General features: G+C 47.8%; 1 protein-coding gene across 3 annotated transcripts in view; it reads left to right on the forward strand.

The window, feature by feature from the left end:
- GGT1 (gamma-glutamyltransferase 1) overlaps positions 1-15,506 on the forward strand; it is a 30,608-nt gene extending 15,102 nt beyond the window's left edge. For 2 of the 3 annotated variants that reach the window (XM_053994219.1, XM_053994221.1), the window contains exons 2-13: positions 4,749-4,910; positions 5,571-5,698; positions 5,928-6,017; positions 6,984-7,176; positions 8,315-8,472; positions 9,308-9,457; positions 9,949-10,085; positions 10,900-11,087; positions 11,887-12,014; positions 12,328-12,440; positions 13,443-13,556; positions 14,616-15,506. In XM_053994219.1, coding sequence (XP_053850194.1) covers positions 4,749-4,910; positions 5,571-5,698; positions 5,928-6,017; positions 6,984-7,176; positions 8,315-8,472; positions 9,308-9,457; positions 9,949-10,085; positions 10,900-11,087; positions 11,887-12,014; positions 12,328-12,440; positions 13,443-13,556; positions 14,616-14,759 — 1,705 coding nt within the window. In that variant the 3' untranslated portion in view covers positions 14,760-15,506. Of the gene's footprint in view, positions 1-3,878; positions 3,965-4,748; positions 4,911-5,570; positions 5,699-5,927; positions 6,018-6,983; positions 7,177-8,314; positions 8,473-9,307; positions 9,458-9,948; positions 10,086-10,899; positions 11,088-11,886; positions 12,015-12,327; positions 12,441-13,442; positions 13,557-14,615 lie in introns of those variants that run through there. The other variant, XM_053994220.1, reaches the window with a different exon arrangement.
- The last annotated feature ends 1,122 nt before the right edge of the window (positions 15,507-16,628 follow it).

Genomic DNA, 16,628 nt, shown 5'->3' on the forward strand with positions numbered 1-16,628 from the left:
TTCACCTAGTCAATGATTACTTCTGCATTCCTCTGGTACTGTGAATTCAAACATAATGAGTTTCAAAGGGTTCATCTCTGTGAGCAGAGCAGTACAAATACCAAATACAAGTTTTGGAGAGCTTTTAAGGGAAGATAAGTGCTTACTGCTACTCCTGTGAAGTTGTTTTTCCCCTAGGAAAGGGTTCACTTCCTGAGAAAGGACATTCAGAGCAAGTCAGTACACACAGGTCTGTGCAAAAGGACAGGATCAACTTGCAAATACTCTTGAGAGGTAAGGGAGAAACAGGAATTACCTGCATTGAGCCGTTCCCTTCAACGTGAAAGTGCTGTGTGGGATTTCTTATTCAACAGAAAGTGTGAAAATGGGACTTTTTTAGGAAGCAGATGAAAACTTGCCAAAAGAGAATGATGGGACCAGACTAACCAGTCTGAATGAGTTCAGGTCTAATAAACAACTTCTAGTTTAATGGCAAAAGAGCACCTGAAAACATCTTTTGCAACAGTTGGGAGAACTGAGCTATTTTGATGAAGCGTTTTGACTTTAGATTGGACGTGACCATAACAATAATGTTTTTAATGGGTTTATAAAACTTAAATAACTTGCATTTTTGAGATTGAGTTTCTGGGTTTTGGGTTTCTGGGAGGTCCTCATCTGGGAATCACTGTGAAAACCATGGGAAATGGGGAATTCTGTATTTAATCTACCTTTCTGCCTTTTTGTCACTTTGTAGTTTATGCTGAAGTGTCTTAAAATAAAAAATGTAGGATTTGATGCTAAAATTTATGCAGGGAGACATGAGGGATTTTTGAGGAAAAAGTTGCTTTGAAAGGAAATTATTGTCTCTTTCTCAGTGAACTCAGAGTTTGATCTACATTGGGCAGAATAATACATGCCATTAGGCTGCAGGAAAGCCTGTGCCTGTGGAGGAGTCACAAACTGTGGTCACAAGAGCTCTCTTTGAGTCACAGGAGCTCTCCTGAGCAGCACCTGAGGCCCAGCTGAGCAGCTCCTTCACTCACAGGCTCAGCGCTCAGTTCTTTTCAGTGTTGATTACCTCAGCAATAGGCAGGGACCAGTGATCCCACTGAGGCCTTTCTCCTGCAAGCTGATGTGTGTCCACACGAGTCTGCAATGCTGGGATTGACCAAGAGCTGGCTGCTGGACAGGAACCAGCACGGAGGCACTGTCTGTGAGGAAGGCTTTTAACTGAGTTGAATGGAGTTGCTGTGTTTCTCCAGGGACTGCTTTGTCCTCCTGCTTCAGGTGGGAGCAGTGCTAGGTCTGAATTTGGAAGCCTCTTTAGGCTTCTTCATGGCTTAGCTGGACCTCTGTTTTAGTTCCCTTATCACTGGTGGAGCTGCAGACTGTGTAAGACTTCAATTAAAATATCTCGTGATGAAACATCATAGTTTGTGATGTGCCACAAGAGCATGGCCTGTGTCCTGTGACAAGAGTCCAGATGGTCAAACTATCCTTGCATTTCTTGTGTTGCCTGGGGAAAGTAGGGGAGGTTATCTCAAAGCTAATGGCCCAGTGGTGGCTACTGGGCCGTGAGTGGGAGCACGGGGAACTCTCAGGAGCGGGTGTGGAGGTATGACGCTCTTGCAAGATGAGTTTAAAGCAGAAACCTGTTTGGTTTAAGTTTGTGGTTAAAATTTTAGGTGTTGTCAGTAGGTGTTTCATTTACTACTTCATTTGGGAACAATCCAGTGCCTGATCATGCCTGGAGTCCTTTGTCATCCTCTGGTATCCCACCATTCTCTCCCCACTGCTCTCTGGCCAGTACATCTTCTCCTCTTCCAATTCTCCTGGCACTTTCCCTGACCATGGCAGATTCCTCATCTCTACAGAATGCCCCAGCTCCCTTGGCAGAGATGTCAGACCCTGCATCTCCTGCCTGACACTAACTAGCAACCCCCTGTTGCACTGGGGTACATTTAATTCAAACCCAGTGTCATGTTTAAATAAGGTTGTGCATGTTGTGACACATCTGAGTACAGCTCAATGGGGCTGCTTGTACAAGCATAACTCTGCTGCTTGCTGGTCCTCCCCCTCTCCTCATGTAAATTAAGGCAATCAGGCTACTTTTTAAATTCCATGGCTAAGAGTGGCTGGTGGACCTTTATAACAGTGAGAAATAATTGTATTGCTTTTAATTGCTTTATAGCTCCTGTCTCCTGGAGACCATTTGCTGCTGCCAAAGATCTCTATGACTGAAGTTAGGCTTCCAAACAGCTGGATTTGGCAGAGATGTGGAGGTTAAAGCCAGCCTCAGCAGACAGTAGCTGGGGAGCCTGCTCAGGTGGTGGCCTGCAGCTGCTGCTCCAGTCCCATTAATAAATCATAATGGGGACACAACTCAGAGCCAAGGTTCAAACAGACCATTGGTCCAAAAACTCGGCTGTTCCTGCAGTGTGCCTGCCCAGGGCACAGGGAGTATGGAGAGGTGGGTTAGCAGTGGATATCTGCAGGCTCCTGATCCTTCTCCTGATTTCTGTACATCAAACCAGATGCACATTTGGTTCTGCTGTGCCACAGCTGGGAAGGCAGTGAGGGCTGTGCTTCCCTCTAGGGTCAGGCCTGGGATGGGCTGAGGAGCTTCTGGGAGTTGAGCAGGCAGCAAAGGTGGAGAGGATTATCCTCAGCTGAGGATCCTCTCTGCTCCTTGCTGGAGAAGAGAAATCTGCAGGTCTCAAGCTCATACATCTGCTGCTTCCTGGGCAGGATCAGTCTGACAGATTGCACAGATACACCTTCCTTAAGAGCATTCACTTGAGTTACAGAGGCACAGGGTGGTGCCACGGTGCAGCACAGGGTCAGTATCTCTGCATGGCAGCCTGTGTGTGTTGCTGCCCAGTGGTGCATGTCTTATCCTCATGCCTGACAGGCCAGGAGCTGTGCCTGGGTCATATGAAGTTGTTTGGAGGGCCCTTTCCAAGGTCTGTGCACTCAGCAGGCAGCAGGACACAGCATGGAGCTCTTCTGGGTCTATGGGATGCTCACAGGTGTGATCCCATTCCAGAGAGGAGGTGAGAGCAGAGGCAGTACCTGAAATTTCCCCTTCTCTCCTGCTGTCAGAGTAACTTGCCTGAGGAGGCAGAAAAGCTCTGCAGGGGCCCAGCAGTGAGACAAGCAGCTGTGGAGAAGAGCAGCAGAGCCCCAGCCAGGAGCCCATGGGTTAACTCAGCACTACGGGGCTTGAGTCAGCCCAGGCTTGAAGGACAGCCCAGCACAGAGCAGCCTTCAGACCAAACAAAGTACCTTCTGCTGAGCTGGGGCACAGATAAAAGATCCCATGGCATTTCTTGTGTAGCTTGGAGGAGACTGCCAGTGCTGAAGCTGAAATATCTCTGCCAACAAACAAAACTGTCTTTAAACTCTGAGGCTGTGTGTGAGCTATTGTTGGGGACATAATGGCTTCTCTGTTTCCCTGCTCAGTCATTGCTCTGCAAACACACCACTGGTCTCTTTTAAAAGTGGTTGAGTGTAAATTAAGTTCTAGAACCTGGAAAGAGGTTTCATCCATTTACTTTTACTACCCTCAGCTGACACTTGTTTACAGAGCAGCACATACAGTAGATTTACAGCTGCTTTACCTGGATGGAGATGGGCATCTTTAGTGCTCAGGCTGAGACTCACAGGTACAGAGCTTGGACAGCAAATACATATCTCCTGGTTTAAGGCAGAGGGTGAGGCTGAGGGGGCCCTACTTGCTAATCACTCCCCTCTAAGAAAAGTTTTGCTTTGGCTGGCCTGGCCTGTTTCCTCTAGTTAGCTCAGTGCTGGCACACTCACTGCTGCCTAATCCTGAGTGTGCGGCTGCTGCAGGGCACTGAGTGCTGCTCTGCCTGGGGGAGTTCACTCTGCCTTGGGCTGCTGGGCATCCACACTGGGGTTGGTGCATCTGTTCTTCACCACAATTCCATGGACTGGCTTTTCTCTGAGGATGGCAGATGCTCTGGTAAGGTAAAGGACATCTTGGCTGTTGTGCTGAAGTTGTGGTAAAAACCCAGAGCTGCAGTACAAACGGGGAAGGTGGTCTCTGAAGGCAATAAGATTAATTTAGGTCTATTTTGCTGGAATGGTCTTGTAATAGAAAAGAAAATGGTCAAAGAGTGGCTGTTCAAGCTGTGTTTGCTGAACTGCCTGTCCCACCAAGGTGGCAGTGACTCTCCATGCCCTCGATAGCTCTCTGCTCATCCCTGTGTGTACCCGGAGAGCTCCTTGGTGTTCTGTGCTCACTCTCAGATGAGCTGCAGCCTCGTGCAGCCCGAGAGCAGCTGAGTGCAGGACTGGGACACATGGAGACCTGAGCACTGGCCGTGGCCCTCTGGAAGTGCCTGGCTCCTCGGGAAGGTGCTCTGGCCAAGGGCCCGGGTAGGAATGGGTGCTGTGCTGACCCTGGGCTGTGCCAGGTTTATCCAAGATTGCTTCCTAATGACCTAGATGTGTTTTGCACTGGTCTTTGGCAACCTTCCAGACAGACACTCCTCCACACATGTGGCATTTAAAAGCAGATTATGTGAAGTTAATTTTTTTTTTTTTAATTTTTTATCCTGAAGATGATGTCAGCCATGACTAACAGCAGTTGTGTTCTGCTCCTTGGATTTTTCTTCTCACCTATGCATCTGGATGTTTCTGTGATGTTTCCTGCCTGCTGTAAGGCAGGTTCCTACCCAGGTGATAGTTGCTGGTTTGAGGAAAGGAGGTGGCAGCAGGGCTGACAATCCTGTCTCTTTCCACAGGAAGATGAAGACACGCTGTGTGGTGGTGGCAGTGGTGGCTGTAGCCCTGCTGGGGCTGGTCCTGTTCCTGGGGCTGTTCTTTGGGCTGCGCTCAGGGGACACACACACCTACAGGAGGGCGGCCGTGGCCACCGACGCGGGGCCGTGCTCCATCATTGGAAGGTACCCACTCACTGTGCCCTGCCTCTCCTTAGCTCTGACAGCTCTTGCATGAGACAGAACTGTTGCTTCCCCAATGTTCAGGTGCAATCCTTGCAGTTACCCACCATGGATAACCAATCCCTAATCTCCCTGTAGAAAGAGGAGATAATAAGCCACAAGGCTTTTACCATGCTTGATCAACTTTACTGAAGTTGCTCACAGACAATATAGCAAGCTTGTTAATGGATTCCTTGGATCCATTAACAATGAGAAACACTGAGAAAGAGTTTTCTTTCTAGCTCCTTTAAAAAACATTTATTGATATATCCTCCAGTTCTAGTCTCAAGTACTGCAGATTTAAGACTCCTCAGAAAACTCTAATTTCTTATGACAGTGTAATGAATGTGTGTGGAATGTCTGTCCCCATGTGTACTCTGTCACATCTTGCTGTTTTCAAGCTGGTTTGGATGTGTCTCTAATGAGGGCTGATCTGGTCTGCACACTGACCATTAAGGGTCTGTTCTCTCTGGTGACAGAAGCTCAAAACTTCCTGAGGAACACACAGACTAGGTGTGGACAAATGTGCCTCAGAGAATCCGTCATAGCTGCTCTGCCGTGGTGCATGCACTGCTGACAGGGAGCTGAGACACTGTCACATGCCACCTTCCTTCTGCTGCACAGGGACATCCTCAAGCAAGGAGGATCAGCAGTGGATGCCGCGATTGCAGCCCTGCTTTGCGTGGGACTCATGAATGCTCACAGCATGGGCATTGGAGGGGGCCTCTTCTTTACCATCTACAACAGCACAGGTAAGGGACAGGGCCACACACAGCTGGAACAGTTGGAGAACTTCACCTAAGGCAGGTGATTTATCCTACCTGAGAGAAGGTAAACGACTGATGCTCACAGCCCCTGGGGGAATGTCCTCAAAATAATTGCCAAGAAACTGGCTCACGTTGATCAGAGTCCTCCAGCAGAGACCATGCCAGTGGGCTGCGTCCAGAGCTAAACATCATCTTCCCTGCTCTGTCGTTAAAGGAAAAGTGGAAATCATTAATGCAAGAGAAGTGGCTCCAAAAAGAGCATCGGAGGACATGTTTAGGAACAACACACAGCTTTCTCTGAAAGGTATGGCAAAGGCTGTTTCACTGCTTTGGGGGGACCACATAGCCCTAGCATTCGCTGCTACCAGCACGTCTACATTAAGAACATTTCTTATGGTTAGGTTCTTGCCTACCTACAGGATTTCTCACCTAGAAATATCCTGGAAATATTGTCTTAACACAATTTGCAAATTCTGACCTGACAAAGAAGCTAAGCACAATGCCCTTTAAACTAGTCAGGGACTCCACCACTTTCTGCTTTTCACTTCATGAAAAAGCAGGTGAATGCAAAGCACTGAGTATGACCTCTTCCAGATGTGCCATCTTTCCTTTCCACCTCTTTGAATAAATCTTTGTGTGGATCACCTTGGATTTTGTCAGTTCAGGTGTCCTCCCTAAATTATTTGTTGTGGTGGCTTCAACTCCAGAGAAGTTTCCTTTCAGAAGAGTATTTTCTAATAAGAAATAGAAAGAAATACTAAGTAGTTATCTTCATGGTCACTTTTCTAAGCAAGAGGGAACAACACCTTGGAGGGGGTTTGAGCAACGTGTTGAACTTCTGTGAGATGCAAGTGAAAACAGGATTGGAGCAAACTGCAGCATCACTGTGCAGTGTGGAATCAATCTGTTCCAGTTGTAGTTACAATGCTGCAACAAAGTTTTTGGCTCAAGTATGTCACAGTCTGTGTCCTCTCGTGGTGATAGCTTCTGTGCTCTGAGCAGCTTTGCTCTGGTACCGAGCCTACAGAGGGGAAATTACCCTAAAACTGGAGTTACCAGCAAGAGGACAGAGGGGTTTCAGCAGTTTATAATACATAGGCACAAATGTTGGACCAAATGATTCTGTTAATTCTCACAAGCTGAGCTGGTCACAGTACACAGAAGCCCTACCTAAAACCAGGCTGGCAGAGATGCCTGCCCTACCTCCTATTCCATCAACCACTTTCTTTTCTTGCTGTAGGAGACTTAACACATTCCTTTTCTGCTCCAGGAGGACTGTCAATTGCTGTTCCAGGAGAAATCCGTGGCTATGAGCTGGCTCACAAACGTCATGGCAAACTGGCATGGAAAGACCTGTTTCTGCCCAGTATCAAGATGGCAAGAGAAGGATTCCCTGTTGGGAAAGGCCTTGCTGCAGCCATCAAATCAAAAGAGGAGGCAATCGAAAGCAATCCATTGCTGTGGTAGGTAGAGCAGTTGCTGTTCTATGCAGAGAAATTTGGGGTGGCTGCATCCAATCTGCAAAGTCCCTGTGTTTGTGCAATGCAGTGTCCATGAGGAGCGTGCATCCCCTGCAGTAACCACACTCACTGTGCCTGCTGGTGTCACTGCAGATGCCTAAAGGTGCTAAATCATGGGGAACATTCAGTCCTGACCTTTAAAGGGGGAGAAATTCTACTCCTGAAGTCCATTTGTCTGAGCAAGATGGTATTAGAGTACGTGCTGGGATCAGTCTGCCCAATGGCAATGTATTTTCTGAATCCCTGCTTTTCCTCATGCTGTAAGTGCACCAAGCTGATCTTACCTGCATTTGGAGTAATTGCAGAGTCTCCTTGAACATCTCATCTGCTGTCAGGCAGTGAGAATTTAGATCACCTCTTACTTGACAATCAGCCTTCCTCAAGCAGTGCCTCTGATCATCCACTTCTGGCAGAGACTTGGAGCATGAAGGATTTTAAATACTCCTCCACTTCTTACAGTCAAACCCTTAGTGTTTATGTCCAGCCCTGCTGGAGATCATGCTTAATTCTCTATTTTCCTTAAAATTTCTGCCAGCTGCAGGTTTGTTTCCTATCCAATTGGTAATGTACACCCTGGCCTATCTGCTGTCCTTCCCCATCTGGTCCACAGCAGCACAATCATGATCCATCATGAGGGAGCTAGAGAGGAAACTATCTGCCTTAAAGTGATCTAACAATCAGGGACTGAAACACTTCTGGATTTGCTGGAAACTTTGAACCTCATAGTTTAATAGACTGTGCTCTGAACTGCACTGCTGAGTTCAAGGACTGTGGCCCCTCCTGTGCATCTTGAGGCACTTGTTGGCCCCTCAGGTGCCCAGGGAGGGGGGTGCTGAGGTGAAAATCCCTGCTGCAGGCTCCATTGAGCACACTGAGCATGTGGAATTGCAGGTCAGAAAACACTGTTCAATTTTGTGTCCCAGTGCCAAGATATGAGAACCCCTGGGCCATGGCTCAGGCACTTTCTCTTCTCTCCAAGAAGCACCTAGCATGAACACTCATGCTGGTTCAGCTGCACAGACACACATAGTTTTGAACTTGTCTCTCAGATCTGATCTTCTCCATCTCCTTTCTCTGCTAGCGAAGTGTTCTGCAAAGGAGGGAAAATTCTGCAAGAGGGTGAAACCATCAAGATGCCCAAACTAGCCAACACCTATGACACTATAGCCAATGAAGGAGCAGATGCCTTTTACACAGGAAGCCTGGCAAAGCAGATCATTGCTGACATCCACAACGCAGGTGAGAACCAGGACATCTGTCCTAAGCAGTAGGAGTGACTACACTGCTCAGAGCCCAGGGAGGAGCCAGTGACCTGCAGAAGCCTTGGGAAGGGTCAACCCTGAAATGCTGCCTCTGAGATCTGTGGCAACAGGACACCTAAAAGAAGCACTTTAACAGATGTATTTGAAAGTAGAAATGGAGAGTACCACAGAGCCTCCCAAGTCTGTGCAGTTCTGGCTGTAGCTGAGTAGATACAGGCTGTTCACAGAGCCTGAATCCAGCGACTTTGTACCTAAAATGTTACATACGCGGTGGTCCTGTGAACTCTGAGCTGTTTGATCTCTCGGTACCACTAGATGGTGGCAGCATCCTATCCTCACCAGCTGGCACTGGCTAGCTTGGTGAACTTCCTGTGAGTAATTTACTGGCTTTATTTATGGTGGATAATTATTTTCTCTCTTCCCCCTTCAGATAAGAAAGGTGATGGAACACTCAAATTATTCCACCTGTGGGGTACCACAAAGCATCTTCACTCAAAACTGCATCTTCCTCCTGTAAACAGAATTCTTAAGGACATTTTGTAGCCTGACACTGCTGGTGTCCTTTGTAAAAAAAGATGGATCACCAGAGTTGTGGCTGCTGTATATCAGCCTAACTTCGTGCTTAGACTAGCTGAGCCTGAGATGGATCTATCAAGGAGTAAATCACACATCTTTGCTTTCTTCACCTTGCTATTTTTGGATTTGTCCATGTTCCCTCCAATCCTTGCTGTGATTCATGGTGATGGAATATGACCTCCTCTTCCCACCAGCAATCACATAAACCCACATTTCTAGTTTCCTTCTCTTTCCAGGGGGAATTGTCACATTGGAAGACCTGCGGAACTACAATGCCACAGTGATCGAGGACCCCATACAGATCAAACTCGGGGAGTTCACCCTCTACACACCCAGTGCCCCCCTAAGTGGCCCAGTTCTGGCCCTCATTTTCAACATATTGAAAGGTGAGAGTGCCACAGAGCAGTGCCCCACAGGCAGCAGGAGCTGGGAGAGCTCCAAAGACATCATCTTTTTTGGGGGAGCAAAGCCTCCCTCATAGCCCTCCAGCAGGTGAGAAGTCTGAGAGCCCAGGAGAGATCAGAGATGCAGAAACATTCCTCTTCTGCTGTAAACTCAGGGATGTTGCCTTCCTACTTGAAATACAGGGGCAAGAGGAAAAATATTTTCCTGATGGGGGAGCTTCCCTGATACTTGTATGGGTGGAACCTAACATGTACTTGAGGCTTCTTTGGAAAACACCTCTGCAAGTACAAATTCTGCTGGTGACTCCCACAGTGCTCAAAACCACCAGAGCTCCTGAGTTTTCCCTGTGGAGATTAGAACATTCCAGTGACTGCATCTCTGTAGAGACTGTGCTTCAAGGTTATACATTTGACACTGGTGCATTAGCAATCCATTGACCCTGTGTTCACAGTTGTTTGTCCTCTGTTGCCAGGATATAATTTCTCTGCTGCCAGCATCAAAACCGTGGAGGAGAAAGGTCTGACCTACCACCGCATCGTGGAGGCCTTTCGCTTCGCCTACGCCAAGAGGACTTTGCTGGGAGACCCAAAATTTGTCAACATTACAGAGGTACCTGGCAAAAGTCTTTTCTTTCTACAACACCAAAGTTGACTGGAACGTGGCTTAAAGTTTTTGGTTGACTCCACTTTGTCAGGCATGCTCTGTGCCACTTACTGTTGACAGGCACTGAAACAGCTCTGTGTCAAAAAGTGGCTCATGGCTGAGCTCTGAGGGCTATAAATGGAGGCAACCTTCCTGCTGTAAGGAAAAGCAAACTCCTCAATTCACTAGGAGAGCTGGAGCACATTTAGGTCTAACCCTGCCTGGTTTTATAGTGTTTGAAACCTTATTCACTGTATTCCCAGCATCCTTGTGGCTCTCTAACCAGAGTCCTGCCTGTAGTAAAATGGAGCAGCAGATGGGAAGGGGTGACACTGGCCCCAGCTTTGCACTTGGTACTTTACTTCTGTGCCTGCAAAAGCAGCAGACTCTGAGCCCAGCCCAGCTTGATAAACACAAATTTTCAACTTACAGAGCTCTGGTCAGACCTTGCTTTGTCCTTGTGCTCTGTCTGATCCCATTCCTCTTGTCCCTGAAGCAAGTGTAGCCCTGCTTGCCTCACAGCAGTGTGGAAGCAGCTTTAAATAGCACTGCAATAATGGATGCTGATCGACTTCTGCACAAAGGGATGACTTTAACAGCTGCTTCTGTGACACCTTAAAATGATCTTTTGCTACAGTGTCCATCTTCCACGAAGGAAGACCCCTGTGGGAAAACTGTAGCCTCACTGCTGGGATTTACCACTGTTCTGTGGTCTGAAGTATTGGATATCATGAGTACGTGTCTCAATCTGCTGAGTAACTGCACTGGGTTTCTCTGACAGGCAATCAGAAACATGACATCCGAGTTCTTTGCGGATAGTCTCCGGAGGAAAATCACAGACAACACCTCCCACCCAGTTGACTACTATGAGCCCGTGTACTACACTGGAGACAATGCCGGTACATCCCACGTCTCCATTGTGGCTGATGATGGCAGTGCTGTGTCCGCCACCAGCACCATCAACCAATAGTATGAGCTCAGACATTCCTTCCCTGTAGGCCTTTGCCGTCTTCCTAGTGCTGGTTCTGGGGTTGGTATCAAACACCACTCAGCTGTCACCTCTGGGGCGGGGTAGGGGTCAGTAGTGCTGGTTGATGGCACTTCTGCTGAGCTTGCAGGTCAGTGCTCAACACACTGAGGCCTCATGCTTGTGTCAGAGGACAAGATGTGTCCTCTCTCATGTTGAATTCCACTGCAATATTCACTGCATCTGGATCTTCTCATAAGCAGAGCTATTGCTGCTGGTTCTGATTTCCCAGGCTCTTGGAAGGAATTTGAGCTAATACAGCTGGCCTGGAAGCGCAGTGTTTGGCTGTGAGTGCTGTCAGAAAGAGCTGTGTTCACACATATGGCCTGGAGCCAGGGCGTGAAGCTTATTTTTATCCATAGAAAATGTCTCCAGCTCGACACATCTAAGCAAACCCCCAGTCATTCCCACACCTTTGAGCTGTGCTGCCTCGAATGGAGTGCAGTACTGCCCACCTGGAAGGGGCAGTAGTTGTACTGAGGTGCTGTGCTGGTTTTCCCCATGGGGTCCTCTCAGGGGAGCTGTAGAAGGGCTCCGGGGTGCCTTTCCTCTGTGTGTAGCTGTGTACTCACGGTATTAACGACTTCTTTCCCCCTAGGGGTGACAGAAAGTCCTTTACAATGGGAGGGAGTGGAGCGTTACTCCAGTCAAATCCCAGGTTTCACATTGCAGTAAATTCAGCTGAATCTCCGCCTAGTTTGCTGTGGTTTTGACCTGACTTTGACAATTTGTTTTCTCCAGCTTTGGCTCTGATGTACGATCCAATGTGAGTGGAATCATATTTAATGATGAAATGGATGACTTCAGCTCACCTTACATAATCAATGGATTTGGGATCCCTCCTTCTCCAGCAAATTTCATAGCTCCAGGTATGTCACTGAATGACACCAGGTAGCTGTAAACTACCTTCCTGACTCAGTTGTTTGGCTGCCTTGTGCATGCTCACACTGCAGCATCTGTGCCATGGGACACAGGCCTGGGACCTGAGGGGACAGGAGTGGGAGAGAGTCAAGATGGGGATGAGTGCAGGGGATGGTGGGATCCCCAAGGACTGAGCAGGACACGAGCTGAGTCAGGAAGGTGGATACTGAGGCTCTGGGCTTAGACATTGAGCAAGAGCTGGAAGTTTGTGAGCTGCAGGTAGAAAGCTGAGCCTCTGTGTTGCCTCTGTGTCCCCAACAGGTAAACAGCCAATGTCCTCTATGTGCCCCTCCATTTTGGTGGATAAAATGAAACAGGTGAGGATGGTGGTTGGTGCTTCTGGAGGAACAAAAATAACTACAGCAACAGCACTGGTACGTGATGGTGTGGGCAAATGGGGACAGCATGAGGCAAAATGGGAGAGACAGCATCTGGGGGCACCCCTGTCTGCACCTGTGACAGGATCATGGCTGTGGCTCTCTGCTGGGGGCCAGGGACTTGAAAAGGAGGTTCCTGCCTGGCATTCTGAGGGCCAGACTTCCAACACCAACTCCTACCAGGGCTACAAAAGGTCTGCTATTAAATTGCCTCCTTTAGTGACATTTTCTCTGGCAAATTTTTCTTACCACTTGCACAAGATTTGCTTTGAGTTCTGTTCTCTGTGTCTCCATGAGCCTATTTACCTAGTTTAGAGCCATTCCCATCCAACATCCCAAATTTTGGATCAAAGTCACACAGAGAAGCTAAATAAGAACTCAGCTCAGGCATGGTGTCATGCCTGAGAGGTAGGGCCTCTGTGAGCTGCTGTGGCAGCCGCTCAAACCACCCAAGAGTGACTGCAGCAGTGACTGTCCCCTGCGCCAGCAGCACCAGGCTAGATCTGGCTTTTTGGCTAAGGTAGAGGAGAAGTCCATAAAAACCACTACAAACAATTTCCTAAGCCCTGGACTCTGAGAGTGTTCTCACTTCCCAGCAGCTCCAGCCTGCAGTTCAATCATGTAGAGATGAGCCAGGCCTAAGGGAACTGGTTGTACAATAGCAGGAAGCTGTAGGTGTGTTTGCTGAGGTGACTGTTGTGTGCTTAGTTACAGCAGCATAAATCCAGCCACCATAGCTTAGGGATCTAATCCTTTTGCTGTGTTAATTTTAGTCACTCATGGTTTCTTTGTGTGGGAATCCTCCTAAGCATATACAAGCTGCAACGTGCCTGTGTTTTGCTTAGCCAAGATAAGAACCACTGAAAGCCATGTAACCCAGAAATGGTGCCTTTTGTGTGCTCTGGTGAACATCCTTGAGGCACCTCTGCTTGTGTGGCTCCAAGGGTCAGACTTCTCTGAACACCAGTAATTAACATTAAGGCTTTTTGCTTCTCACAGACAATCATGAATTCCATCTGGTTTGGTTACGATGTGAAGAAAGCAGTGGAGGAGCCCAGAATTCACGATCAGCTGTTTCCCAATATCACGGAGCTTGAGCAGCAAATAGAGGAGGTTGGTCTCACTAGAGCCATACATGAACTTGTATGAGCTGAGCTCCTAGTGCTGGGAAGGCAAGCACTGTGGAAAATCATCAGGTTTGGCCAAATGTTCCTAGGTGAGCAGTAGCAAAGCTGGTACAAGTCTAGTGTTGAACAATAAGCTGCTCAAAGTGTACCTTTAGTCTCAGTCACACAGGTGTGAAGCAGTGCATTGAAGAGTGACTTGTGTCTGAAACTGAGCATCTGCTTGCAGTGATGTTTGGCACAAAGGACTTGCAAAACAGCAAACCACACCAGGGCCCAGACCATCCAGCAGTCTAAATCCAGTCAGTCTCAGGGAATTCTTGTCCTGTCGTGTAACCTCATGATGAATCTGGAAGGCCTGGCCCAGAGCTAGCAAGGAGGGATGCCCAAAGGGACCTTGGAACAGACTTGAAAATATATTCACAGTAGAGATGTCAGCACAGTCAGTTGGGGAGCTGATGGCAAGGTTTGCTTTGCTCTCCAGACCACTTACCTGAGCTGGCAATTTCATTCACCCTGACACATCCCCAGAGGCCTGAGGCAGGCACAGGCTTTGTACATATCTCATGCCTCTGTATCTGCCTCTTTGTAACTATCTCATATCTCTGTGCCGCTATTTGGGAAAACAGTCGTACATAATGCAGTTTTCTTATCAAACTCTGTAGAAGCTCCTCTGTTAATAAACTTCTTATGAAGGTAACAGCTGAGATATTTTCCAGCACTGGGGAGGATGCCCTGCTCTCTGCGTTTTCTGTGTTTTCCTGTGTTTTCCACCACTGCCAAACAGGATCCATCCGTTCTGGCTGTTAGTGTGTGAATATTTGTGACCAAGAATAGTATTGGTAACCCACACTGAGCACCACAAATATCAAATTCTGAATTCCACTTCTTCAAAAGTAGGGCATCCCAGAAGGCAAAGGGAAGAGGAGGAACAACACGTAGCCCTGTGTGCCGCAGGCCCTGAACGCCTGGCTGGTTGTGGGGGATGCAGGGCGCAGGCTGCAGCAGGTGCCGTTTCCCTGTGTGCTCACTCAGCTGTGCATTGCAGGGCATCGAGCAGCAGCTGAGGAAGAGGAGGCACGACACGGCGCGGGTGAGCGGCGGCGCGGTGGTGCAGGCCATCCTCAGAACGGAGCGCGGGTGGGCCGCCGCCTCCGACTCGCGCAAAGGGGGCTTCCCTGCAGGCTACTGACCCGGCGCAGCTCCTTCTTCCAGCGCTCTAGTGACACCAAGGTGTGTTTCGGGGGAAGATCCTTTAGATCTGCAACTCAGGGACTTCTTCTCACAGGAAAGAGAACACATTTACCTGTGATTCTGTTGATGGAACCGGGAGAGTTCTCTACAGCCATGACCGAAGTGCCTCATGCCACAGCCGTCTGCTAAGACAGGCGCGTCCACCAGGACGTGCAGTACTTACTTGAAGAGTCTGTTCTGCCTTGAAGAGTTTGTTCCCTGCCTCCTCTCCCATGAAAACAGATTGGGTGCCCAGTTTCTGCAGAAGGTCCAGCTCACTCAAGCTGCAGGAAGCGTTTCCCCTGCACGGTGTCAGCTACTGGGAATGTCCCTGTCACTGCTAAAGATATTTGTTTCTTGTTGAGTAGGTGGGAATTACAGGACTCTGGGACTGGGTTTTCTAAGTTACAAACTAATAGGTCTGTGCCATAGCAGGAAGCCCAGCTCTAGACTGGGATAAGCCAAACTCACCACTCTGTTAACAAAAGATGTTTCTGCATTTCACCCAGTTGATTTTTGGAGATGAGTGGGGAAATGGGGAAATGGCTTCAAACTTTTTTATATTTCTGTTGAGAAGGTCTAAAGGGAAGATGCTACCTGTAAAACTCTGAGCACAACTAAAATAAATAAATATGGAGTCACACATTTTCCTTGCCTGCACAGTTGCTGCAAAAACAGATGGTGAGAGTCTGTGTGAAAGAAGCTCTTCTGAGACTTTTGTTTTTTCTTCACTGCTTTGATGAAATCACGAGTAAGCAATAATAGTTACATATCCAAAACAAGCTTGTTTTTCTCCACTTTGCTTTTTATGCTGTTGTACTGCAGGTGTGAAATATCAGAGTTTGGGGAAATTAAATTTCTAAAAAAGGGCACACTGCAGCTACTCTTGTTTAAAGGTAAGTTACTATTAACCAGACTTTTAAGGACCTCTCAGAAATCCCTGTCTGATGTGGAGCAGCAGAGAGTGTTTGTACCTGCATGAGGGGATTTGGTGTTCACCTACCGGCACAGACCAATACATCACATCACATAAACTTAGCCCAAGATCAAAACAGAATGATCCAGGGGGTTGTCATGCTCTACTGCTGTTTTTGAAATCCTTGATACACAAGTGGCAGTAAGTTAGCTCATCAATTTGGCTTGTTGAAACTTCCTGTCAGTTTGTAAGAATTTTAAAATACAGAAGAGAAAATGAAAGTCTGAAGTTTTAGGCATCATGCAACCTCTTTCCTAGAAGTGTCTGGAGTTGAGGAGAGCCCAGTTTCACAGAATAAAGTGATAGCTAGATGATGTAAATCAGAGTCATGACTTCGACATACATATTTGCTTATATAATTTGATCCAAATGAGTGGCTATTACCAAATGTGCTGTGGGTGTGCTCTGGCTCCTTTTCCTGAGCTCTTGCTGGTGGTGCTGCTTTAGGTGCAGCAAAGGCAGTGATTGTAAATGACCTCTAGTCACTGTGTTCCCTCTTGTTCCCTCAAGAGACCAGTTTGGGGCCAAGCCTTTGTCCTCTTATTGCCGAACTAAGGCTTTCACTTTTCCACTTCTTGTAATTCCACTTCTGGTGTTCCTCACTGTCAGGCTGCCTTTGGAATTGGGACTAGCTAAGTTCTTTCTTGGCTAGGTGTGACCTGGGAAATAAAGAAAATTACTGCACAGCAAAATAAGCTTATTGGAATCTTACAGTCACTACAGTTAGTCCAAAATTGGAAGGGAACAATTTCTGGGAAGTGCCTGTTGGACAACCCTGCTTTCTAATACAGGTCTGAGTGGCTGCTGCTGGGCTGCATCTAACAGTTCATGGTGCAGCAGTTGTTCTTACGT

The sequence above is a fragment of the Vidua macroura genome, chromosome 18, assembly GCF_024509145.1.
Source record: "Vidua macroura isolate BioBank_ID:100142 chromosome 18, ASM2450914v1, whole genome shotgun sequence".
In the NCBI taxonomy this organism is placed as follows: domain Eukaryota; kingdom Metazoa; phylum Chordata; class Aves; order Passeriformes; family Viduidae; genus Vidua; species Vidua macroura.